The 24,606-nt window shown below is 51.6% G+C and overlaps 1 protein-coding gene and 1 long non-coding RNA gene across 4 annotated transcripts in view; one reads left to right on the forward strand and one right to left on the reverse strand.

The window, feature by feature from the left end:
* The first annotated feature begins 6,097 nt into the window (after nucleotides 1–6,097).
* Nucleotides 6,098–13,949, forward strand: LOC125621750 (uncharacterized). Of its 2 annotated transcripts, none has more exons than XR_012664907.1 (3): nucleotides 6,098–6,361; nucleotides 12,514–12,645; nucleotides 13,550–13,949. It is a non-coding gene; the product is annotated as an uncharacterized LOC125621750 (long non-coding RNA). The 2 variants fall into 2 exon arrangements; XR_012664908.1 differs by lacking the exon at nucleotides 6,098–6,361 and adding an exon at nucleotides 11,936–12,382.
* The window catches only part of GRIN2C (glutamate ionotropic receptor NMDA type subunit 2C), a 55,087-nt gene continuing 44,133 nt past the window's right edge, over nucleotides 13,653–24,606 (reverse strand). For both annotated transcript variants that reach the window (XM_048818984.2, XM_048818985.2), the window contains 6 exons: nucleotides 23,992–24,117; nucleotides 21,542–21,771; nucleotides 20,155–20,315; nucleotides 18,297–18,484; nucleotides 16,941–17,173; nucleotides 13,653–15,920 (listed from right to left, as the gene is read on the reverse strand). In XM_048818984.2, the coding sequence (XP_048674941.2) occupies nucleotides 14,349–15,920; nucleotides 16,941–17,173; nucleotides 18,297–18,484; nucleotides 20,155–20,315; nucleotides 21,542–21,771; nucleotides 23,992–24,117 (2,510 nt within the window). In that variant the 3' untranslated portion in view covers nucleotides 13,653–14,348. The remainder of the gene's footprint in view (nucleotides 15,921–16,940; nucleotides 17,174–18,296; nucleotides 18,485–20,154; nucleotides 20,316–21,541; nucleotides 21,772–23,991; nucleotides 24,118–24,606) is intronic.

Here is a 24,606-nt window from a genome sequence, read left to right on the forward strand (position 1 = left end):
AAGGGCTCTGGGGTGCCACAACTAAGCTGGGTAAGTCCGAGCACTGAGGGAGGGTCTGTAGAACCCGGGCTGGAGTCCAGAGCCAGGGGAGCACTGCCTGATTTGTGGCACAGCCTAATGAAGGGAGAGGTGTGACATCCCTAAACCAAGAGGAAGGAGTTTTGTTCTGGGACCAGTCTGGGGGACCCCTCTGGGAAAGACTCTCCAGAGAGGCCAGGGGCTGCAGTGGAACTAGCCTAGCTCTCTGGCTTGGAGGAACCCATAACCTGGGATCAAGGGGGATTGGAGCTGAAGCTGCCCTTTGCCTAGTTAAAGTCCCTGCTTTCAACCAAGACTCCTTTCCCCTCACCTCTGAGCTCTCTCTCCCTGTGCTTTTGTGCTAACTAGCTGCCCAAGGCCCCTTGCGCTCCAGTGGGTTTCCCATTTTGTATCAAGACACAATGGGTTTCCCATTTTGAAGTTACTTTGTGAAAAAAGACACACACGTACACCCCTGGAATAACTAACATGTTCCAGGTTCAAGTGCTGCTCTCAATCAGGCAGACCTGGGGCTTGACCCTAGGTCTCCCTCATCTCAGGTGCATACCCTGACTACCAGCCTATTCTGGGTGGGTCTCTGCATTTGGCCAGAGCTCCCAGGCAGGTCCTGAGACACCTCTCCCAGTGAAAACTTTGTTGAAACGGGAACATTCCTGCAAAAAGTTTTGGTTCCAACAAATCAGCATCTTCCAACAAATCCATGTTGAAAAATTCCTGACCAGTTCCTAACCTCATGTCCTCTTGCGTTTCCACCTGGACTTCCCTGGCCAGGCTCTCTTCTCTCCTGATTTCCTCCGGGGACCGTGCTTCAACATGTGTCTCACTGCGAGCACATAAATACTTAAATCAAGTCACTTAAGGCCTAAAAGAAATGTGCACAAGGAGAAACTCGCCTTCCACTATCAATGTTTTAAGGGGAGGCAGTGAGCCAAAAGAGTTTGGGAACCGCTGGTGGGGGGAGATGCTGCAGAGCTGGTTCAGGATGGGAGTGAGGGGACAGGCAGGGACCCTGTAGGCAGGGGGTGTTTCAAACCTTCTGCCCCACGCTGCCCTCAAAAGCCAGTACCTAAGAGCGTGGAGTCCTGTGTCCTGCCCTCACTGTTTAACTGGAATGCTCTGCTGTGACTGGGGAGTTCTCTTGGCACATCCAGGGCGTGATATGGCCCTCTGTTATTGCCCTGATGTCTCGCCAGGTGCTCGCTGTCGGTGCCTGCTGGTGGCTCAGGCAGTCTCCTCATCCTTCATCCCTGCTGCAGGGACTGGGAGGCTTTGGTTTGGCAGAGTGGAGCCAGGGCGCAGCTCACTAGGATAATTACACAATAGCCGAGGATCTCAAAGCACTTTGCACAAGGAGGGCAGTGCTACTGTGGCCCCTTGAAGGAATTGCTTGGGTGCAGGAGCCAGCACAAAAGGGGCTGGATTCTCCTGTGCGGCCGCGTCCCTGCCATGAATACTGCAAGCCGGCAGTCATGGAAGTCACCTGACTGGTACCTGAGCCCCTGTTTGCAGAGGGGGCGGAGAGGCTTGCCTGTGGTCACGTGGCTTTGCAGTACTGGAAAAGCAGCCCTGCCCGAGGTTTTGTCCTATGGGCCCCTCGCACCCAAATCTCCCTTTTAAACCAACAGGTTCCTAAGCCCCTAGAACAGCCAAGTGTTCATTGACTCTTAGTATTATGGTGGGGCCAGCTGGGCTCAGGTCCCTGTTGTGTTTGCAAACACAGAGTAAGACAAAAAGAAAAGGAGTACTTATGGCACCTTAGAGACTATCCAGTTTATTTGAGCATAAGCTTTCGTGAGCTACAGCTCACTTCATCGGATGCATACCGTGGAAACTGCAGCAGACATTATATACACAGAGACCATGAAACAATACCTCCTCCCACCCCACTCTCCTGCTGGTAACAGCTTATCTGAAGTGATCACTCTCCTTACAATGTGTATGATAATCAAGTTGGGCCATTTCCAGCACAAATCCAGGTTTTCTCACCCTTCGCCCCCCCACACACACAAACTCACTCTCCTGCTGAAATGCCAAGCTCTGTGATACAACCGCATTTGCTCCAACCCCTCAGACAGAGACCAACACCTACAAGATCTCTGTCAAGCATTCTTACAACTACAATCCCCACCTGCGGAAGTGAAGAAACAGATTGATAGAGCCAGAAGAGTACCCAGAAGTCACCTACTACAGGACAGGCCTAACAAAGAAAATAACAGAACGCCACTAGCTGTCACCTTCAGCCCCCAACTAAAACCCCTCCAACGCATTATTAAGGATCTACAACCTATTCTGAAGGATGACCCAACACTCTCACAAATCTTGGGAGACAGGCCAGTCCTTGCCTACAGACAGCCCCGCAACCTGAAGCAAATACTCACCAACAACCACATACCACACAAGAGAACCACTAACCCAGGAACCTATCCTTGCAACAAAGCCCGTTGCCAACTGTGCCCACATATCTATTCAGGGGACACCATCACAGGGCCTAATAACATCAGCCACACTATCAGAGGCTCGTTCACCTGCACATCCACCAATGTGATATATGCCCTCATGTGCCAGCAATGCCCCTCTGCCATGTACATTGGTCAAACTGGACAGTCTCTACGTAAAAGAATAAATGGACACAAATCAGATGTCAAGAATTATAACATTCATAAACCAGTCGGAGAACACTTCAATCTCTCTGGTCACGCAATTACAGACATGAAGGTCGCTATCTTACAACAAAAAAACTTCAAATCCAGACTCCAGCGAGAAACTGCTGAATTGGAATTCATTTGCAAATTGGATACTATTAATTTAGGCTTAAATAGAGACTGGGAGTGGCTAAGTCATTATGCAAGGTAGCTTATTTCCCCTTGTTTTTTCCTTGTTTCCCCCCCCCCCCCCCCCCCCCGACGTTCTGGTTAAACTTGGATTTATGCTGGAAATGGCCTACCTTGATTATCATACACATTGTAAGGAGAGCGATCACTTTAGATAAGCTGTTACCAGCAGGAGAGTGGGGTGGGAGGAGGTATTGTTTCATGGTCTCTGTGTATATAATGTCTTCTGCAGTTTCCACAGTATGCATCCGATGAAGTGAGCTGTAGCTCACGAAAGCTTATGCTCAAATAAATTGGTTAGTCTCTAAGGTGCCACAAGTACTCCTTTTCTTTTTGCGAATACAGACTAACACGGCTGTTACTCTGAAACAGAGTAAGACAGTGCAGGACTAGGTTCATGCAATCCGGGGCCCTAACGCATGGGCCATCCCTGCGCCATGGCCCCATCCCCACCTGAAGAGGCAGATGGCAGGAGCAGGGGAGTCTGCTCCCCATCCTCCTCCTCCCTCCAAGAGCAGCAAAAAGGAATCAGTGCCCCTTTAGAGTACCAGGTCCTCTCTCTCTCCCTGCCTGGCGAGGCAGAGGCAGCAGCCAGGGCATATCTGCCTGCGCCCATTGCTCTCTTCTCCTGCCACTTAGGGTATGTCTACACTACACTGTAAACCCTGGGACGCAGGTTTGTGGACTCTGTGTTTCCAACCCCCCGCTTGAGCGTCCACATTGCGTTGTAAACCTGGGCTTATGATGGATGGACCCTGGTCTCAAAACTGCTACCACGTCTATGCAGCCCTTCTGACTTGGGTCTATGGCTTGAGCTATGTCCACACAGCAAAATGACAGGGCTTGGACCCGATTCACAGCAGGACTCAGGCTCTGGCCCATCCCCCACCCCAGCAGAGTCCTAGGACCTGGGTGCTTCCTGACCTGAGTCAACCTGATGTGTGTGTGGACAAAGTGGGGGATTGGGCTTGAACCTGAGTTGGAACCTGGGCTTAGGGTGTGGTATGGACATACCTTGGAGTCCCCTGCTGGGCTGCTGGTGAAGGGACTCCGCAGAGCAGTGAGTCTTGTGGTTTATTCCCCACCCCTTGACATGAAGGGGTAGTTTGTGCCTCTCGGAGCTGTTGTCTCAAGCGCACTGTGTCAGTTACACTCGGGTCACGTTTTCAAGCTTTTCTTTCCCACCCAGCTGGGTGGAAACTTCCTATTGCATGGGAGCTGAGAGCCTCATTTCCTCATGTGATTGCTGGAGACTCTGTGCCTTACTCCAGCCCCTGTCCTGACCAGCTTGCAATCGAAATAGACGAGACACACACACAATGCGGCTGAGATGGTATCTCACCGTCCCTGCTTCGAAGATGGGGAACTGAGGGTCAGACAGCTGAAGTGACTTGCTCAGGGTCACACAGGGAGTCTGTAGCAGAGAAGGGACCTGCACTCAGATCTCTGAAGTCTCAGTCCCGTGCCTTACCCATAAGGCCAGCTGCCTTCAATGTGAATTAATGAGGTAGGGATTTCCTGCCACGCTAACCAGTGAATTCACATGCGCAGTGAGCACCGTGGGCAGCCGTCTCCTCGTCCAGCACTCACAGGGGCTCCTTGGTAGCCTGGTGAATCATTAATTTGAAATAAAACCCATTAAGGGACATGGGGGGTTCAAGAAAATGGCCCGTCACTGCTCTCCCAGGAAACAAGCGGGCCTGCAGGGACCGGAGCTGCTGCTCTCATCCGCGCCTATCCTCACCCAGATGAAACTAATGATCACGAACGCACAAGGACGGGAGGACCTGGAAACAAGCTGCTCTTTCAGGCCCAATTAGCATATAAATAAGATATGCAAATGACCCTAGCGTTGCTCCACCTCCAGCCCCAGCCCTTCGTTACCACTCTGCTGCCACCACAACAAGCCAGCTGCCTGGGGAAGTGGGAGCTGTAGCCAAGTCGGCACTGCTGGAAGCCGGTTGTGGTGAGGGCCGTGGCCACAGTGGGTAGAGCTCTCAGCTGCTATGGCTTGGGGGCAGGGCTACTTTTTCTCTGATCTCCAAGGTGTTTAGTGCCATGGAAAGAAAAATCTCCTGGCTGGTACCCAGGCAAACCCAGCATCGTCCGCCTGAGCTCCACAGCATGACTCTGGTTTCACTCCGGTGTAATGGCAAGCAGGGTTTGGCCTACGGCAGCCGCGGCCTCAGCCCCAGAACAACGACTGATGAATAAAATACAATGCAAATCCATTTGGCTTGGGTGTGAGTTGTAAGAGAAGTGCAATTAATTAATTAAAGGTTTTCAGCGGCTACTTTGAAGATGGGGGGGAGCAGGGGGTGTCAGGGAGGAACCTTCCCCTTCAGCTGCAGTGCTAAACCACTGTCTAGGCCCCTGATCCAAAGCCCATAGAAGTCAATCAAAAGACTCTGTTGTGGGCTTTGAATCCGGCTGGAAGGGCATTACCAGGGGGAGCGCCCCATCCATGGACATATCAGATTCTGGCTACAGCTAGGACCCTAGAGCTGAGTGATGGGGGGAAATCTACTTATTAGCTCCTTGAGTCCATCCCCCTGCCAGGACCCGCTAGACGCCCCTGGGAGAAGATGTATTAGACTGTGGCTCAGCAAAGCACAAAACGTTGAGCGCGTCCTTAAGCACGTGAGTAATTCTGCAGGGTCTTAAACAAGCCTTGAGGGGGGTGGATTAGTCTCCTGTGTCCAGTTAAGCAGGTGTTCAAGTGCTTGGCTGAATAGATGCTTTCGGTATTTAGCTGATGCTAGACGTGCTCCTCGCCACAAGAGCTGGCTGGGCCAAAAGCCTGATGTGACCCATGTGCCCCCGTGTTTTAAAATAATCATTCTGATTTGTATGTATTCCCTTCCTGGCTGTAGCATGCTCCCCTCTCCCGCACTGAGCTGTTTGGAAGCAGTTAAGAGAACTGCAGCAGTAGGTAAGTAACACGGATTAACCATCGGGCACTGGTGGGAAATGGCCCAGTGGGGCTGAGGCACCCATTCAGGAGTCCAGGGAGATGGAAAGGGTGGGAGCTACTTGGTTTTAGACCCAAGGCCTTGCTGCAAACCCATTTCTTCCCAGGGCTGTAAACCTTGAATTTTATTCTCAGACCCTTCTCTGACATGGGCCAACCCAAAATACTGAGTCCCTGCCCCCTATAAATTTGGGGAACATTTGGCCCTGCATCCAAAGACTGGGACATGGGCCCACCTCTAGTTGTTAGCACTCAGTCATTGGAATTAACCACCTGGCTCTTCTCTCACCACTCTGGGCCATTCCTGTTTGGCTCAGTTATTTCCCGCTTTGTTTGCAGTGTAGTCGGCCCGTCTTTGGATTGTTTCCCAGCACCATCGGCAAGGAGGCCATTAGGCATGTGCGCCTCTTCCCTCACTTGGAGCTCTTCCGCTGAGGCATGCCCCTTGTGCCTTTCTGGAGCCACCTGGGCATCAGTGGGCTCTGCTGGGCCCCAGGCGTTTGTCCAGACAGCTTGCAGGGTGAGTTAACCCTTTGTACCAAGCCACAGGGGAGGGGACGCAGCTGCGGTGAGTGCCACGGAAACAGGTGCCTGGTGTTTTGTTTGGAAGTTCTCTGAGGCAGAATGATGGATTGTAACAAATGAAAAACATAGTCACTATTTAGCATCCCGACGCCTCATCCCACCAGATATATTTTGTTCCCAGCTTTGAGGTGCTTCCTACTCACTAGCATCAGTTTAGATCATGGCAAGAAGTGACATGGAGGGAGGGGAGATAAATCGAGTTGACTAAAGAAGAACCAAAAACTTTATTTATTTGTTTTAGAGCTTAGAAATAGCAGGAATGTTAAGTCCTAGCTTCCCTGTTTTGCTGGAGGTTTCCTCGGAGGACCGAGAGTGAAACAGTGTTTTCTTGGAAGAAACCAGTCCCATCGGCTGTGTTGGGTGAATTACGAAATTGCCAGGAGAGAGAGTAGATTACTTAGTTGGGTCACACACATGCTTAAGGTGAACACGTCATCTGTTCACGCAAGCATTGAGCTGGGTTCGTACTTGCAGGAAAACCCTATCAGGACCATCCAGCTGCTGGAGACAATGGAGCTGATGGTTCACTACCCAGTCGCCTTCTCCCTGAGTCCACAATGAGCCAAGTGCCCAGACTAGCCCTAGTCTCCTGCTGAAGGAGAGAAGATGAGCCTCAGGCTGGAGGTCCTGACCATGTGTGGTCACTGGAGAACCTATGATGGTTTGTAAGAGTAGGAGTGTCAACTCTGATGACCTGGCTGAGTTCCAGTACAGCACATTACATTCCGCCTTCATCTATGCTCCCTGTAGTTTTCAGCTGGATGCAGTATTTGTCACTTCCTGCCCTATCCTGTGTATATTTAAAAACCAAAACACCCCTACAACCACTGTGTCTGCTGCCCCCTCTGAGGAAAGGCTGGGAGAACAAACACCCACCAGCCGTTCACTACGGTTTCCTGGAAGGGATGAGTACAGTACAGGAACCTGTGTAGAGTAGCACGGGAGCCTCGCACTCCTCCGGAGTCAGTCCTCTCTGTTCTGTCCGGCTGGTCTCTCTCTGGTGTTCACCCCACCACCCAGCTGACAGCACTTCCCTATGTGTCAGAGTGAGCTGGCATCAGCTTTCCGTTCCAGGGCTGGGATTTCTCTAGGAGGCCTCAAACTAGCCTCAGGGCTAGTCTTAAATAGACAACATGGCCTGAAGGCGAGGCCCTGGGTTACCCACTGGGAATGCACCCATTTAGCTAACCAGATGCTGCTGAACCGTGTTTGAAAAGACTTTAGGGCTTGGACCCTATCTCCTGACATATCCGCAGGGACAATGTCCTTGGGAGACGCTTGGCTAGCCTTTGAAAGGCAGTAGTTCTCAATGGGGCAGTAGCTACAAGGACACCTATTGGACTCAAAAAATAAACCTGATCCTTGGCAAAACTTGTGCTGTTCCTGGCATCGTATGACTCCATCGGCCCCTTCCTTTTACTCCCAGGTCACAGAGTCCCCTCTGCTTTCCTAGCAGTATCCATTCAGTGAGTCTCTTTCTCTCTCATCTCCTAACTGAGGGAACAGGCTAATCGTGGAGGAGGAAGATGTTCCCATTAAGTGAGGAATAACCTAATAGATCACCCCTGATGTATCAGCCAACGAGCCCTGGAAGGTAGGATCCTTCCGTTCCGTGGACTTTTTGAAGCTGCTGCACAGCTGGAAGCTCTGACAGAGCCCATGGTCCAACATGAGGTGGCTGCACAGAGGCAGGCAAGGTGTGGGGGGGGTGTAAGCTATAGGTCCAGAAGACAAGAGCACAGAAGTGGGGAATGGGGGGAGAAGCAAGACCACCCTGCAGTACGAAGAGGTGGGAATAAGTCCAGGTGGTGAAGGGAATCCTAGATCGCGCATAGGCAGGGCCTAGCAGAGGCAAAGCCTCCCCAGCCTTTGCACTGCCAGGAGAGTGGGCAGTGGTGGAGTTGGAGCCCTTGGAAAAATCTCTGCCTGCCATGGCTTTTCCGGTCATGGGGCTGCAGCTGGGGTGGGGGGGGAGGCAGCGGAATGAGTTAACAGGGCCTCGGGGGGGGGGGGAACAGGTGGAGTGGGGCGAGGCCATGGGTGGAACAGGGGTGGGGCTGTGGGAGGAGGGGCTCCAGCCAGGGCCGAGCACTCCGGCATGGTCCTGGCTGAGGCTGATAGCTCGACCCTGGCCGCGGCTGAGCTGTCAGCACCCCATCTCCACTACCCCCCTGCCCCGGCCGGAGCCATGGCGGGAGGAGGGCCTGAGCGCTCAGCCCCTTTCCCCCACAGAGGGTGGGGGTGGGGTGGGGGGGCATGGCCTCAGCCAGAAGAGGTGGAGGCCTTGACTGGAAGAAGTGGGGCACCAGGCCTAGTCTCCCTAATGGGAAATGTCACCTGCCGCCCATGAGAATGCGGCGTACCAGCCCTGACAGTTAACAAAAAACGATTTAAACCAGACGCTGGGCGAAATGTTCCCAACAGGGCTGAGAACTGGACTAATGGAATATACTGGGGCGAGGGAGGTCCTACAGTCGACTGAAGGCAAGACGCCATTAAACGCCCCAGGCCCATGGCAGCTGTGGGATGTGCATGCCAAACCCCATTGCCGGTCAAGGGGTGGTTGAAGTGCAAAGCCCAAGGGGTGAGTGTGGCTCTTGGGGGTGAAATGCTTATTTCAGTGCATGGGAGAGGCTGGGAGACGTGGCAGGAAGGCGAGGAAAACGAAAGCCCCCAGGGCACCGGTTCCAGCACTTTGAGGAAGAGCTCTGTGTGCACCCGAAAGCTTGTCTCATTCCCCGCCAGCTGGGCCAGTGAAAGCGATGACCTCACCTGCCTTGGCGCTCTCATAGCCTAGGACCTATTTTCCAGCGCACTGAGCCAGGCAGAACTAGACCCTGTGGGTCAGTATAAGAATAATATGAATTATCAATAAGCTGCAGTGCAGTATCAACACCCCAAAGTGTTTGAACTCAACTCAATGGATGAGGGCAGGGGGGCGGGAGTTCTTTAAATACCTTTGAGGCTCTGGACTTTAGGACATAGACGAAAATTAACACTATGTTAACATGGGCGGCACATGAACCCTCCCTTTGGGGAGCCCCCCCCCCCCCCCCGGTGTCTATCTACATGCTGTCCCATGTCCTTTTCCTCAGCTTCCTTCCCCCCCCAGTGACCTGTAGGGAGTTGATGGCCTGGCTACTCTAGTTGGGGGGGGGAGATGTCCCTGAATGCCTGATTTCTCTAAGCCCCCCCCCCCCATTTACAGTGCCACCATTTCTCCATGCAGGGTGTGTAAAGCCATTCGTGTGTCTGTGGGGGGCATTACTGGCAGGGGTTACCCTCACCTTGCTCAGCCAGGGGTTGGCACTGACCAGCCTCAGCCATGCAGAGAGTTTGCCCCTGCCCCACCTCGATGTGCTGAAATGCTTCCCAGTTACCACCCAGCTCCTAAGTGCCTCTTTGGGGGGAGAGGGTGGCAAAGGCGGCGGCTGCAGGGTGGGCTGCTGTGCACACTAGTGCCAGCTGGGGAGAATGCCAGTATACAGGCGAGCGTCTTTGACGTGGGCCTGCTACTTTTACTCATGTGAGTAGGCCAGCGCCTTCAGCAGCACGACTCATTTGGTAAGGCCAGCTCACACAAGCTGGCTAGCAGGCGCCCCCTTAACAGCGCCATGGCCTAGCCCTGCAACGTCACCATGCGTCAGCCTGACACTAAGAGTTTATTGTAAGCTGCGCAGGCTGGCATCTTCTTTATCCAATGACGACATTGCCACAGCAACCCCGGCCCTTGTGACCACAAGATTTGATTGGCGTAATTCTCTCTGAGCCGGCTGCGCCTCCCCCTTACCAGCGGCAACGTGCTGGCCAGCGCCGCCGTCCTGTTCTCTCGTGCCCTGTCTTCTTCAGGCTGGCTGCCTCTACTGTGTCAGAATGACTGTAAGGCGTGCCAGGGTCGGGAGCTGGGGTTTTTAGAGAAACAGTCTTGAGCCTCATCCAGCTGCGGAAAGGTGAGCCAACAGCCCTGTGGCACCTAACAGGCTAGTCTGCTGTGGTCTAGGTTCAGTTGTTGGGTTTAGTGTGCAGCTGCTGGGTGGGGTTTAGTGGCCTGCGATACCAGGCCGTCAGACTAGGTGATCTGATGGTCCATTCTGGACTTACATTCTATACCTGTGACACTCATTACCAGCTGATGCCTGGTTGATCACCTTTCATAGCACAGCGCCAACCCCAGGCTCCCCTTGGTACCATGTACGGAACCAAAGTGCCGTCACTCCCATTCCCACCTGTCCACAGCTCCAAGGGCCAGACCCTACCATGGCTCTGGTGGGTGGTTTCGCCAGAGGCCAAGGCCTGAAGGAGCATAGCTAGGTGGATGTCCCCTCAGGCCAGGACAGTGACGTAGCGGCAGAGTAGAGGGTGCTTATAGTCAACTTGTTCTGAGGGGCAACAGACTTGCAGGGAGTGATTGATGGTTATTCTGCTCTTCTCTCTCAGGCGGGAACAGGAGAAAAGCATCTTTGAGAGACCTTGGCAGTCCCTTGATCCTGTGACCAGGCCCTCACAGCTGCTCTCGCTCCCTCAGCTTCCCAGGGCCCCCGGCTGGAGTTGATAGCAACAGCACAGCCTATTCTGCTCCTGCACCAGAGGCTGGCAAAGCCTTCTGGCCCAAGGGTATTCTCAGGGAGCCCCTGACACCTCTTCGCTGGGCCCAGGGCAGCTGAGAACCGGGCCACAGGCAGCAGGGCTGTAACCTCTCCAGCCCCACCTGTACTTCAAAAAACCTGAAGCCAGAGCGAATGCTACCGCTCGTGAGGTTTAGTCAGTCACTTCAGTAGGGGCAGAGGTTCACCCAGGCACTGCTACCCTTTTCCCCTCTGCCTGGCCCGAGCAGCTCTGCACCCTTGCCCAGGAAAAGAACCTTGAGTGGCCAGTACAAATAACCACTTCAGCTGGCTGCAACCCCCAGTGCAATTGATTTTTAACAAAAAATGAAACATGGGCAGTTTCAGGTCAGAAGACTCCGGCGGCTGCTCCTGGGAGCATGGTGGGGAGATCTGGCAGGAAGACAACAACCCTGCTTGGGAACCTAGCAAACAATCCCAAACAGAACATCTCCTCTTGGCTTCAGTGTGTGTACCTTCTGATGGCTCAGGAGCTGTACCCAAGGGCAGTTAATGAAGTGCTATTTACTCCTGGTTCAGGTCCTAGGGGAGGGAGCACAGGCAGCGCAGCATGGCCTGGAGCAAGGAACGTAGGCTAGAGCAGGCAGAGAGCTCAGGCCCTCAGCCAAAATTCAATTGCCAGCAATGGTTATTTAATTCCATGTCCCATAAATCCTAGAGGCTTGTATTAATCCTATACTTTTCCTTCACAGCACTGAATTTGTCTGCACATTCGTTCCCTGAGCTAATTTCATTTTGTTGTATTTAATTGGCCGTAGGCTCAGGTAGGAGAACAAGTGCAGGGCCCACAAGTTCCCAGTCGCTACCCCGGCATTTTGACACGTGTGTTTACTGGAGAAGGGGTGGGGCAGGAGGGGGGGGGGGGGGGGAAGAGACACGCTTGATTTACCTGACCAGGGCTCTGTAAATCCCTTGCTAAGAGGGCACATGCCCACACCGATGCATGGCATAAAAAAAGCCCACCTCTGCCCATGCAGACATCAAGCCACACCCCTCCAGGGGAAGGATTCCTTACAGTTCCCTTTGCCTGACAGACAGATCAGCAAGAGAAAAATAAAGTGGTGTGATTCTGAATGTTCCCCATGTTTTTGAAAGCAGCTGCACTCCAGTCGAGGAGTGGGAGCTAGGACTCCTGGGTTCTAGTCCCACCTCTGCCAGTGACTTGCTGTGACACCCCCCCCTCTCTGCCCAGGAAAGGGCACCAGGATCGAGTGCTGAAGAGGGCTAAGTAGTAGCTGCATTTATTATGTCCAGGAAGATGAGTTGGGCTCCTTGTGCAGCTGCTGTGCTGGAAAGCCTGCCTGCTAGTTGCTGTAGATACAACATTTGAGGTTAGTACACGAGCCACACGGAGGCAGGGATGAGACTAGGCCTGAAGCATCTTCATTCCAGCAGCAGCCCCAGGGCAGGGCAACAGCCGTGATCTCTTCCCGCACAAAACCCCTCTCTGTTCTTTTGCCAGAGTCGGGTTTCTCTGCTCCCGCTACACCCAGGACTGGGAGAGGTGGCAGCTCAGCGAGAGAAGGCAAATGAGGAAACACATTAGTCAGGCCAAGCCCTGGCTCTCTTGTGACAGTAAATGAAAAATTAGCAGGTAGGTGATGTCTCCTCCTGAGGCCTTTGATCCTGCTGTGACTATAATGAAACCAAGTGACTGAACACAAGGGAGTTAATAGAAATAAGATACAGAATAGCAAAGGGCTTTTTCCAAACACTTTGGAGTTAAATTAAATACACTTCTCCTGATTTCTATTCAACAGCTCAACTCTCCTCACATCAAGCTTTGTTTGGGTGTGAAAAAAGGCCAGGCAGGGGCTGGACTGAATTATCATGTTAACCAAACCCGGGCAAATAGACTGTGCCTGTGAGGATTTACATGGAGTTAAAAACCCATCCATCAGCGAGTGTAGCATCTCCAGGGAAGTTCCCCGTAGGGCAGATTTACCAAGTGAGCCCAGATCTGGCAAGTCGCACCCAGCAACACTATTGCACAGCTCATAGGCGCCAACTCCATGGGTGCTCCAGGGCTGGAGCACACTCTCCCCCGCCCCCCCAGCAGTCCCCTGCTACATTAGCTCCTCCCCCAGCACCTCCTGCCCACCTGTGATCAGCTGTTCAGCCCCATGCAGGAGGGGCTGGGGAGGAGCCAGGGTGGGGCACACTCGCAGCAGGGGGCGGAGCCGGGGCAGAGCACCCCCTGACAACTCAGAAAGACAGCACCTCTGGCACAGCTTCCTGTTGGACAGCTACCACATCGTATCCCACTTACCACTTCACACACACCCTCCCCCAGGAAACCATAGACTTTATCCCTGCTCCTGAAGTCAGTGGAGGCAGGTGCAGGCCCAAGGGCCTGGCGGGAGAGACTCATGTGCAGGATTCTAGTCGGAGCCTCAGCTTGTGTGCATGAGTAAACCAGAGTAAATCCACTGATTTCAATAGAACTCAGCTGATTTGCACAAGCTGAGAATCTGACTCATTTACTTAACCATTTGCAGGTCTTCCGGATGAAAAGGCGGCTCTCTGCATGTTAGATATCAGTAGGAACCTTGGCAAAAATAACCCTGAGTTTGGTTCAGAATGATGGCAGAATTAGAGAAATAAGATTTAAAATGTCTCTTTAATCACCTGGGCATGGCATTGTGACTTTTCACTTTAAGAAACCAACATGTGAAGGAAAGTCTTGAAACTATCCTAGGGAATGTGGGTGTTCCTGTCCCTGGTGTGGTCCCCATTCATTAGCGGACCATATAAAGCAGTGCAGCTTTAGAAGCCAGACAGTCACAGTTGTGGGGTGGGGAGCAGGGCTGGAAGATGTCCCCATCTTTTCACAGAGAGCAGAGCTGTGGGCATGCGCCCCAAGTTCACTGGAACCAAAAATAAATGATTGACATTGTACTGGATACTTTATAGCGAGCCACAGATGACTGTGAGCATTTCAATTGGACAAGACACAACCAAGAGCATTGCACTGCCCATGCGAAGTCACAGTGCCCAGGAAATGGAAGACTTCAGAATTCACACATTAAAGTGCCTTCTACAGTTAGGTTTGTGCCCCGTATCAAATAGCTGTGGCTTTATTATTTTTTGGTCCATCAGTAGCTGAGGAAATGGGAAAAGATCTTCCTGCTGGTGCCAAAGAGCAGGAGAAACTCATGGACAGATTTGAGAGCCTCCCTTATGGATTCAATCCCCAGGAGTCGCACCTGAATCTGTTATCTCCAGATGGTGTGTGACAGCAGTAACGTGGATATAGGCCAAGTAACGATAGCCCTAACCCTGCCCCCCTCTCTACCCTCACACCTCGGACTCAAGGCTAGAGATTCGTCTCCAGGACTGGGCAGCACAAGGACTGTTCATTCTCTGGGCTGCCAGGAGGTCCCTCCTCTCCGTATTGACCATCTGGAGGAAGGACGGCTCTGCTCTGCTTCGCTCTGTACAGTCTCTGTACACGCTGTCAAAGTACATGGTCCTCCGGCTGTCCTCCTGGATCAAGTAGTCCCTGCTCCTGGGTGCCCAGGGAGCCCGAGTGACACAGCGCTGGCTGGTCCTGGAGTATTCGCAGAGCGGGGGAGGCCCCTGGTAAAGCCGCCCCAAGTACATAGGCAGGTTCATATAGGAGTTCATGTAGGCGTACTGTTTGTGCACCACGGTGGAGGAGGCCCGGTGCACGCCAGTGGCGTTCTGCAGGCACGCCTCCCCGTAAGAGGGCAGCCTCACTGCCTGAGGGTGCAGGAACCGCTGGGCTTTCCAAGGGAGTCGGGAGTTTGCCTCCACATGTTTTCTTTTGCACATAGCACTGGACCCGAGGGCTTCCGTGGGATAGTACATTGGTGTCTGCCTCAGTGCCACACCAGCTTTGGGGAAGAGATCTGGCACGTCCCCTCGGGTGGAAGACTTGCCGTCATATCTCCGGATGCCTAGGGAACTGTACTTCTCGTTCTGCTCCCAGGCAGACCTCAGCAGGCTGGCTCTTCTGTTCAGCTTCTCCTTGCCCAGAAAAGGTAGCTCCACTGGTTCTGGTTCCCTGAACACAGTAGCTAAGCGTCTGCAAGGCCTGTCGGCTTTTGAGAAGGAGCTGTTCATGCAGTCAGGAGGCAAGAAAGGGTTCTTCTCGGAAGTGGAGAACAACTTTGCCAGCTGGGTTGGGTCCCTGTGTCCTCCTTCCCCATATACCAGGTGGACATTTGGTGGAAGCTTCTCCTTTCCCTCTCCCCTGGACACAGGGTGCTTGTGCTCTTTGTAGATGTCTGGGAGGGGAAGCTCCCTTTGAGTTTTCAGTGGTGAGAGGGGAGTGCTCAGGTGGTTTCCCAGGGGCATGTGGCTCCCAAAATGGGATGGAAGCATGGTCCTCACCAGGAGGTGCGGAAAGCCACCCATGGTGGAACCTGGAAGAACTTTATCCCCAGAATAGCTTCCTCTAAACTTTAGGGGGTGAAGTACTGGAGGTTGCTCATTTACCGCCCTCCAGTTTTCATTAGCTGGCAGCCTGGAATCCACAAAGGGCTGTTGGGGAGCAGGGATGGGTGGTGGAACAGCCCTCTGGGCACAGTCCCTCCCAAGCTTCTCTGTTGCAGCCACATTGGAGGAGTAGGGTGGCCTGTTGGACACACTGGTGTTCTGGACAACAAGCTGAGGAGTTCTAAGGGAGAACGTGGTCTGGAGGTTTTCACTCTGGTTTGTCCAGTTCTCAATGGTGCGTGTGGCATTCTCAAGGGAGCTCCCAACACTGGCTGTTGACACCATGTCCTTGGCAGCCTGCAGCATCTTCAGCACATTGGCTTGGGCAGAGTTAGCAGTGACGTCGGGAGTACGAACACGAACAGGGCTCTCCAGATTCTGGACTCCACTGAAACAGCTATAAATGCCCTGAAAAGCAGAGAGAGAAAATGTGGCCAGAGCAACCCTGAGTGCAGGGGACACAGGGAGGGAGATGAAGAATAATAAATCAGTGCGCCTTGGGTCCTGGGAAGGGATGAGCCAGGGCAATCCCTCATGTACAAGCTCTATGTTCATGTAGGATAAAGCAGATAAATACTACAGAACAATGATAAACATCCATAGTTGAGATGGAGAGCAGCCCAGGACGGGCCTGAGATCACATTGCTGTAGGCCAGGAATATCGTCTACTGTGCCAAGATCTCTGCATTACTTCCAAACACCATGATTCCAAACATCTTCCCTTTTTAGAATAATTTCCTCCCACTAGTGACCTAGCGGACTCATCTCCAGAACAAGCGCTTTGATCAGCAGTGGAGCTTGAGGGCAGAGAACCATCCATCCCCGGCCAACAAGCATACCTCCACGGTGGTGCTCTAGAGTTCCTCCTGCCTAGACAAACCCAGAACTTAGTCTTTCCCTCAGTTCTCCCATTCGCTCATCAGCCTCGCTTCGAACAGCACGCCCATTAACTTTGGTTTCACACCAGATGAGGTGAGAGCTTGCTGGAGCACAAGCCATATACTAAACTCAAGGCATTTCACGTGCAATAAGCTGTCTTGGCTTGGGAATGTGAAAGTAACAAGGCCAGGAACTGGTGCATCCATTCATTATTCATTTCCTTGATGCGCTTTTAATTGGTGCTCGATTGTTTCATATGAATTTAGGGCTGGGAAAAGGCTCCCATCAGAGAACCCCACAGCCCTTCAGACAAGAGGCTTGTTTTTATCCACAGAACACTGACACTGTGTGGGCAGCACAAGCTTCCTCCCTCCTGCCATATTCTGATCAGTAACCTAGAGGCAAAATACTCAGCATCCCATTACCAGACACATCCACTCAGCCTTACTCCTGGTGACAAACTAGCCCCTCCTGAATAAATAAGATCAATAAAGAGTGACTTAGGGGGAACATGATCACGTAGTGGAAATGTGTGGGGAAGGCACTCACCCTGCTTATGGCCAGAAGGAAGTCAAGTTTGTGCGACTTGGGGACAGAGTGGCGTAGTTTCCAATATACCAGGTGCTCCCAGGCAAAGACCAGCAGGCTCAACCCCATGGCCACCAACAGCATGTAGAAGACCCCGGCCATGTTGTCAATGTCTAGCTTGCTGCTCATCACCTCATTCTTCTCATTCTGGCAGATCCCCGACAGCCACACGGTCTCCAGTTTCTGGGTTTCCCCTGGGAAACATTTACACACAGAGGGACAGACTGAGATTCTAGTCAGTAGCTTCCTGTGCCCCTGCAGCGTGAGGGACCAACCCTCTCACTTCACAGTCTGATGTCTACGTTGTTTTAGGAGCAGAAGAAATATCCACTGCATCCCAGAAGTTATTAATAGAATTGTCCTCTATTCAGCCTTTAGGATTTCTCCCCAGTTTGTGCCTTCACCAAACACTCCTGGATTTGGACATGTGATAGCCTTTTTCCGACTTCTTAATTTCTTCCCCTTCACACCCATCTCTTCTCCCCATAATTCCCTTCCTCTGTCATGATCTGCCTCTTTCCCCCCTCTCCTCCCCTCCTTAACTCTGTTACATTTTACTCCTGAACTTCCTGCTCCTCTCCCCCGCCCATGCCTTTATACTTTGCACACAGATCACTTAAGATCTCAAAGCTGCCAGGAGAGGTTTATTGCCTATTAGCGGGAAGACAGAGATTGCAGAGAGAATAATGTCCAGGAGGGGCTGGGCCCAATTGAATGTTAACCACAAACAACCTGACAGAAAAGAACAGCTTTCTGAATACTTCTTGATGCTTCCCCTAATGCACAGCGCAGACCACGGACTGACTGCTTGACTACACAGAGTCCAACTGGGGCTTCCTAAGGTACCAGGAGACCAGGAGATTCAAAGTTGCGTACCATAGATGACTTCCATGTGGCAGGCAGAGGAGAAAGCTAGGGCCAGGATTCCCAGATGGTTTACATTTACACCAGCTGAGGATCTGGCCCCTAGATTACAGGGATGGAGCCCTAGATGTCTGGGTTAATTCACAACATATGTGCTGGTTTTGATGGACTGTCTGATCCTCTTCCAGTTTTAACAGATAAATACATTTTAAAATAAAACAGCAGCATGTTTGTGCGAGAGAAAGAAAGGAGAGGAAAAAACGGAAGATCAAGCAAGTAAGGGAAGGTGAGAGATAGGAGAGCCACCTTTGTGCGTGTCTGATGCTTGGGTAACGCGGTTTCCCCAGCTTTGCAAGGAAAGAAGTACAAGAAGGGAAGGGCTAGGCTAACACTGTCACCCAGTCAGAGGAGGGACACCGCTCCCCAGCGCTGAGCAGGGAAAGAAATACCCACCGTCTCCCAGGAACTGCAGAAGGGCCAAGTCAATCGGCCTCTTCCACTTGGAATCCTTCTGCAGAGCAATGCCATAGCCGGTGGTAGCAAAGACCTTCCCACTGCCGATGGTCACCAGCTTGCAGCCCTCGTCCTTGCCAGCCATGTAATTCAGCACAGCGGCATCGTAGATAAAGGCGTCCAGCTTCCTGGAATCAAGCAGAGAGAGTTCAGGGCAAGGACAGCAACAGAGGAGATGGGAAGGGAGCGGCTGGGGCAGGGAAAGGATAAGGATAAGGAGATACCAGGAAGGGAAGAAACAGAGTATCCACAGAGCTTTGGATTCAACATCTCATCTCAAACAGCCGGGGAGGAAACTTGGACGCTTCCCTTTCTAAACAAGGAGGAGCTGCTGATGGTATTGAGGCTCAGCAGCTATATTGTCAAGAAGCCCAGACTCAACTAGAGTGTGGGCTCCCAATGCCCCAAATGGGAGAAGGCTACCCCCAACAAAATGCTTTCCTCAGGCCAATATTATTTTAAAGGCAGTGACATATCTATACAGATCACTTGGCTGCCTTTCAGTGGTGTGCAATCTCTGGGGTAAAAGGTGGCATCTGTTTAACATCACAGAGCAACACTATACAACAATTTAGGACACAAAGTGAGGGGAAAAAACCCTCTCCTCCATTGAAATCGAAGAGGTGATCTAGGGGATGTCTACACTGTAATCAGAGATATGACGGCAGTATGTGTAGACATTCCCCGACGCTAGCTTTGATCTGGCTAGTTTGAAGAACAATCATAATGAAGCTGTGGGAGTAAGGGCTAGCTGCTAGAGTTACATACCCAAGGTCCCAGGCAGACTTGTACAGTCATTGGGTCATGGCTTCACTGCTATCATTATTCAGGGGAGAGAGATCAAAGTTAACTTGGGTGTGTCTATCTGTGCTGCAGTCACACCTCTGACAGCAGTGTAGACATATCCTCAGCTGAACAGCCTGTAATCGTCAGAGGCCTGGTCTACACTAGACAATTAGGTCGGTTTAACTATAGCGGTCAGGGGTGTAAAAAAGCCACACCCCTAAGCAGCATAATTCACGTGACCAAAGTCCCAGTGTAGACAGCGCTAGGTCAACGGAAGAATTCTTCTGTCAACCTAGCTACTGCCTCTCGGGGAAGTGGATTACCTACGCTGATGAGAAAACCCTGCATCTTGGCATAGGTGGTGTCTGCACTGAAACGCTGAAGTGGTACAGCAGTGCCGCTGTGTAGACAAGCCTGAGCTAAAATTTGGCAGCCTGTGCTCATGAGAAGTGCTATAGGCTCAGTAAGGACCACAAGCAGTCAGGACCTCAGTCTGCCCTCTCATCTGGAAGATGGCAGTGCTGGGAGGGAATATGTACTCAGGAGATTACTCAAAGAGAGGGTGGATTTCTTACCTGATGTGTCTCTCTCTCACCCCCTAGCTTCCTACCCGCTCATCCCCTTTGAAAGCTAAACACTATTATGCAAAGGGATGGGGCATTCTTAAATTACTTGATTTGCTATCGAAAACGCGCACACATCAGGTGCTGGATGGAGATCTTGGGACAGCTCCTTCTTTACTTCTGTGGAGCTCCACCCCTTCACAGCAGCGGAGCACTTGGCCCTGTATGCTTGTGTTAGGTGGTGGGAGCTCTTAGCTGGAGCAGTCTCCTAAAGTCAGGCAAGTTAATCTGACTTAATCTCCATCCCCCCACGTTTCTGATCATGTAAATACAGAATGACAGTCCCTTCCTGCCCCAGCCCAGGCATTTTGGGGGTAGAAGCCTGCGCACGCTCCAGCTATGGAGGCGCACTCCTGTTTCAGAAGAGTCGCTCTTAAAGGGAGACGTACCCCATTTTGAGGCTGGTCAGGGCGTCTTCCACCGAGCGCTGGTTGTATTTCATCATGTGCGTGTGCATATCTGGATAGTTGCTCCGAATGTTTCTCTCCGTGCTGCCATTGGGAACGGTGCCGAAGCGGAACGGGGGATACTGCTCCTGGGGCCTCTGGAACTAGAACAGCAATCACCATGAACAATAATCAAGTGCCTGGTCCAACAAACAAGCCCAGCACTGTGCTCCAGGCCTCCTCTTGGATTTTCCACTTAGCCCAGTGATAGAACCAGGCTGTGTTTTCACCCTCACCTTGAGCCCAGCTTCCACTCCATTTCTATCCCTTCTATCTATTCCCACCTTGTCACTATCAACCTGTATCAGCACCAGCGCTGGCTGAAAAGTGGGATGTTGCTGCCACAAAAAGTTTCCCATTTTGTCAAAATTAGTTTGATTTGGCCAAAGTGGTACAAGTCCATGGGAGAGCTGGGAATCAAACCCAGGCCTTGTGACCCTTGGTCCCACACACCCTAGCCACTGAGTGTAGGAACCCTATTTCCTGGCACTTGCCCCCCAAAGGCATTAGATTTATTAATAGGTGTTCCTAGCTGGAGGCCTGCCTGTGCTCTGTTAGCAAGAGCCTGGATTAGTGGAGAGGAGAAGGGACTGGGTCCACTTCTACCACAGTACACAAGCATCTCCTATTGACCTCTGTGGGCAATACCTGTATGCTGTGGTGGGCACACAAAAGTCAGGTTCTGCATTAGAACGTTGCTCCCCCTTCTCTGCTCTGTTCTTTGGTTTCAGTCTTTCTCTGCTGATCACTCTGCTAGCTCTCCATCTTGGTTTCTCCCAGGTTACTTCTCTCAGCCTCTTTTCTGTTCCTTCCCCCTCCGCTCCACACTCCAACCATTCAGCCTTCAAGTCTGTTCAACCTTAGGCAAAGGAGTTCTCCCCTCCCTCAAGACTGTGATTTCATTAAACTCCTCATCTTCAACATAACCATCATTGGAATAGTGCCCTAACCCCATCCACTCGCCTTACCCTCTCAGCGCACACTTATCCCACCATATTCATCCTGCCCAGGATGTACACCCTGGGCTCCTAGTCCCTCTCTGCCACGGAGGGATGTCACAGCTGTCAGACTGAGGCACACACATTCAGAGTAAGCAATAACCACCCTTAATGGATTCTACACATTGCTCCTTATTGTTGGTATCCACCAGCAATCCATGCTATGGAAGCCTGACTTGTTCAGAAGGCAAAGTAGGTTAGCTCTCTTCAGTCCTTACTTGGTTAACCTAATGTACTCACCCTACCCACTGTGTGTGTTCTATACCCAGCCATGGTTATCCCCCCATGCTTCCCCTCCCAAACTGTGGTTATTTTCTGCAAGCCCTCCTCACCTTCTTGTCACTCAGCCCAGAGACGGTGTCGATATATTGCTCCTGGATCATAAAGGCTGCCAGGTTAGCTGTGTAACTGGCCAGGAAGATCACTGCGAAGAAGGCCCAGATCAGCACCATGATCTTACTTGTGGTGCCTTTTGGATTCTCAATGGGCACCGAGTTATTAAAGACCAGGGCCCACAGCAGCCAGACAGATTTGCCAATGGTGAAGGAGGGCCCGCCGGACTCTGGGAAGAGAAAAGGAGAGAGGCTTTGGGTAGCTTGGAATGAACCTGGGCCTTTTTATAAACAACACGTCTCTCCAACCTCAGGCATGCTGCTGTCCCAACTTATGTTTCCTGGAAAATGATTAGGGACAATTCCTCCTGCCTTTTAGCCTTGAGCTGTAGATAAATGGGCTTTCCAGTTATGTTGCTGCCATTTTACACTTGTAACTCACCACCAAACAATGTGGTCCCGGGTTTGCTTTTGGGGAAAGTTATTTTTTTTTCTTCCTTAATTCCTGCATTCATTGGTGGGTTCGGTATATGGAGAGAGGAAGTATTGCCTGAAGCCCAGACACCACAAAAAGGGTAACCCTTTCTGGGCCCACATCCTACCCCTAACATGGAGCAGGTGAGTCTGGCTGTGTTTCAGGGACCTTCAAATGACTGTCAGAGATTCCCTATTAATGTAAAGATCTACCTGCTTTATTGAGTGGAGCCAATTAAAAGCTGGCTGTGCACCTAAAACTAAAATATCTCAGGGCCCTGTCCCAACAAGCACCGGTTAGCTCTCTTCAGTCCTTACTTGGAACAAGCACCGGTTCTGTCTTAACAGGAGTTGGTCTGAACACGGAACTTCTCCCAACATGCTCGTGCTGAGATGTTCTGTGTCTGTCCCAACATCTAATCTGTTGTAGATATTGCTATAGCACCAGTCCTTGCAGCATCCAGGCACTGAGTCTTATAGAAAACCTGGTAGAGATTCTTTGGTGCTTGTTTTCTTCCAAAGTCCTGGTAAGAAAGAGAGAAGAATCTTGCCAGGACAGGGTATGTGGCCTAGGCAGGTTCTGGCTGGGCTGTGAAGGAAATCTGCCAGACCTATTTCTGGTGAGGCTCCAAGACTGGCGTTCTGCACAGAGACAGAGACCTATTACATAGCAGCTTTTCTGACTTCACCTTCAGAAATAGCGGCATGGTTGCTAGAGAGAGTGGAATGGAAATGCATTTTGCTTCCCTACCACCTCCCAACAATGTACCAAAAAATTAAAACTGGGGGAAAGAAGGAGCCAAAATGAGAAATGAGGCACGAGATTCAAGACCAAACCAGCGCTCTCTGGTGAGAGGATTGGAGCGGCAGGGTTCTGGCTGGCTGAGTTCTGCTGGAGCCTTTGTTCTATTTTTAGCTTTCATCTTCCAAATGATTGTGTATTTTTACTGTGGGCTCTAGGCTATTCTCTCCTGGTAGATACCAGCTTCCTTCTGACTCTCTTCTTTCCTCCCAGTGTCTGATCCCTGACTGAACGGCAAACCCTCCAAGGTCGACACTGAGAAACTGTTGAGGGTCTCTGAAACTAGAGCAGGGAGAGATTTGGTCCTGGAGTGCACAGGGGAGTCATTGATGCTGCTTCAAGAAGCATTTTCATTATGCACCTGTCAGGATGGATATGCTTTAACGAACATTCATCAAGGGCAAAGATGGTACCCTGGCCTGGGGCTGACAGCTCCTCAAAACAAATGTGAGAAAAATCTCCCCAGCTAGCTCGGATGTGGGAGCTCTTAGCTAGAGCAGACAGCATAGTCATAGGCTGATTGGTCCTGCTGGTGACAGCCACCGCAGGTCTGGAAGAAATTGGATTCACTAGATGGTCACAATGGACCCTTCTGGCCTTGGAATTTATGAACCTATATCCACAATGGGCATTGGCAAAAATCCCATGTCAACTTGAAGTGGCCCGAGGAATCTCCAGCTGGCATCCTGTATTGCAGAGCAATCGGGGAGGGGATGGAAGCATGTGCACAGTTAGGGGGAGGGGTATTTTATGGCTTTTCAGTTCCCCATGTTGATGTTGAAGTGGAAGACACTGGAGGCACCATTTTGGTACCTGGTGCTAGGCAAAGAGGCCCTGCTGAGGAAAGGAAGACTCCCCCAATAACAGAGGCTGGGGAGTGGTTGAGGACCTGCTGATGGAGGTTGGGGTCTGCTTTGCAAAGGCTGAAGCTCTGCTGAAAGAGGCTGGGAATCCGTTTCCACACACCCTGCTCACTTTAATCCACGGATATGGCTGGAAACATGACCCTGGGATGAGCTGTAACAATCCAGACCCGTTCCCATGGAATTATTATGGTGCCTTCACTCTCATAAAGCAGGGCTCATCAAGGGCAAAGGGGAGGGGAGGGGTGCTTGTGACAAAGGGCACCATCCCATTGCACAACATTTGCTCATAGTTCCTTTAAGCAACTTACTTTTTCCGCTGGTTAGATTCTGGTTGTAGCCAACGGGACTGAAATATTCAAACATGAAGACAGTGATGGCAACCACAGTGAGACACATCACGAACATCATGACCCACACCGCTGGGCTGTAGGGCTCTGCAAGGCAAGAGGGAGGCAGTCAACTCCAGCTGTGCTGCACCTGGCCCCATGCGTGTGGCACTATAGGTGACTGGACCCTCCCACCGAGTAATACAGCAGGACCTAAACCTAGAGGCTAAGGGGAAAACCCCCTCAAGCTTCACGCAGGATCATGCGACCCTACAGAGACAGATATACCCTTCCCAGCACAATACATTTGTGGTGATCCCATTAGTGCCCTTGGATCTAAAGGGCATCGGATTACACTGAAAGATGCCCGATAGCTACTGGGTGTCCTCATCTACAGACTGAGCACACGCTAAATAGTCCTGTCTTGCTATTTATTAAGTAACTCAGAGTGGGAAAAAGAGGGAAGTAAAAGGGAGAGTCTCACTCACAAAAAGAGCTAAATTCAGACCTGATGTAAGCAGGTTGAGAAATTAGCCAAGGGGGGCTGGGAGAGAGAGAAACCAGCCGTGTAAAACCATCATGAAAATTTACCAGCCA

This window comes from Caretta caretta, chromosome 14 (genome assembly GCF_965140235.1).
Source record: "Caretta caretta isolate rCarCar2 chromosome 14, rCarCar1.hap1, whole genome shotgun sequence".
Classification (NCBI taxonomy): Eukaryota; Metazoa; Chordata; order Testudines; family Cheloniidae; genus Caretta; species Caretta caretta.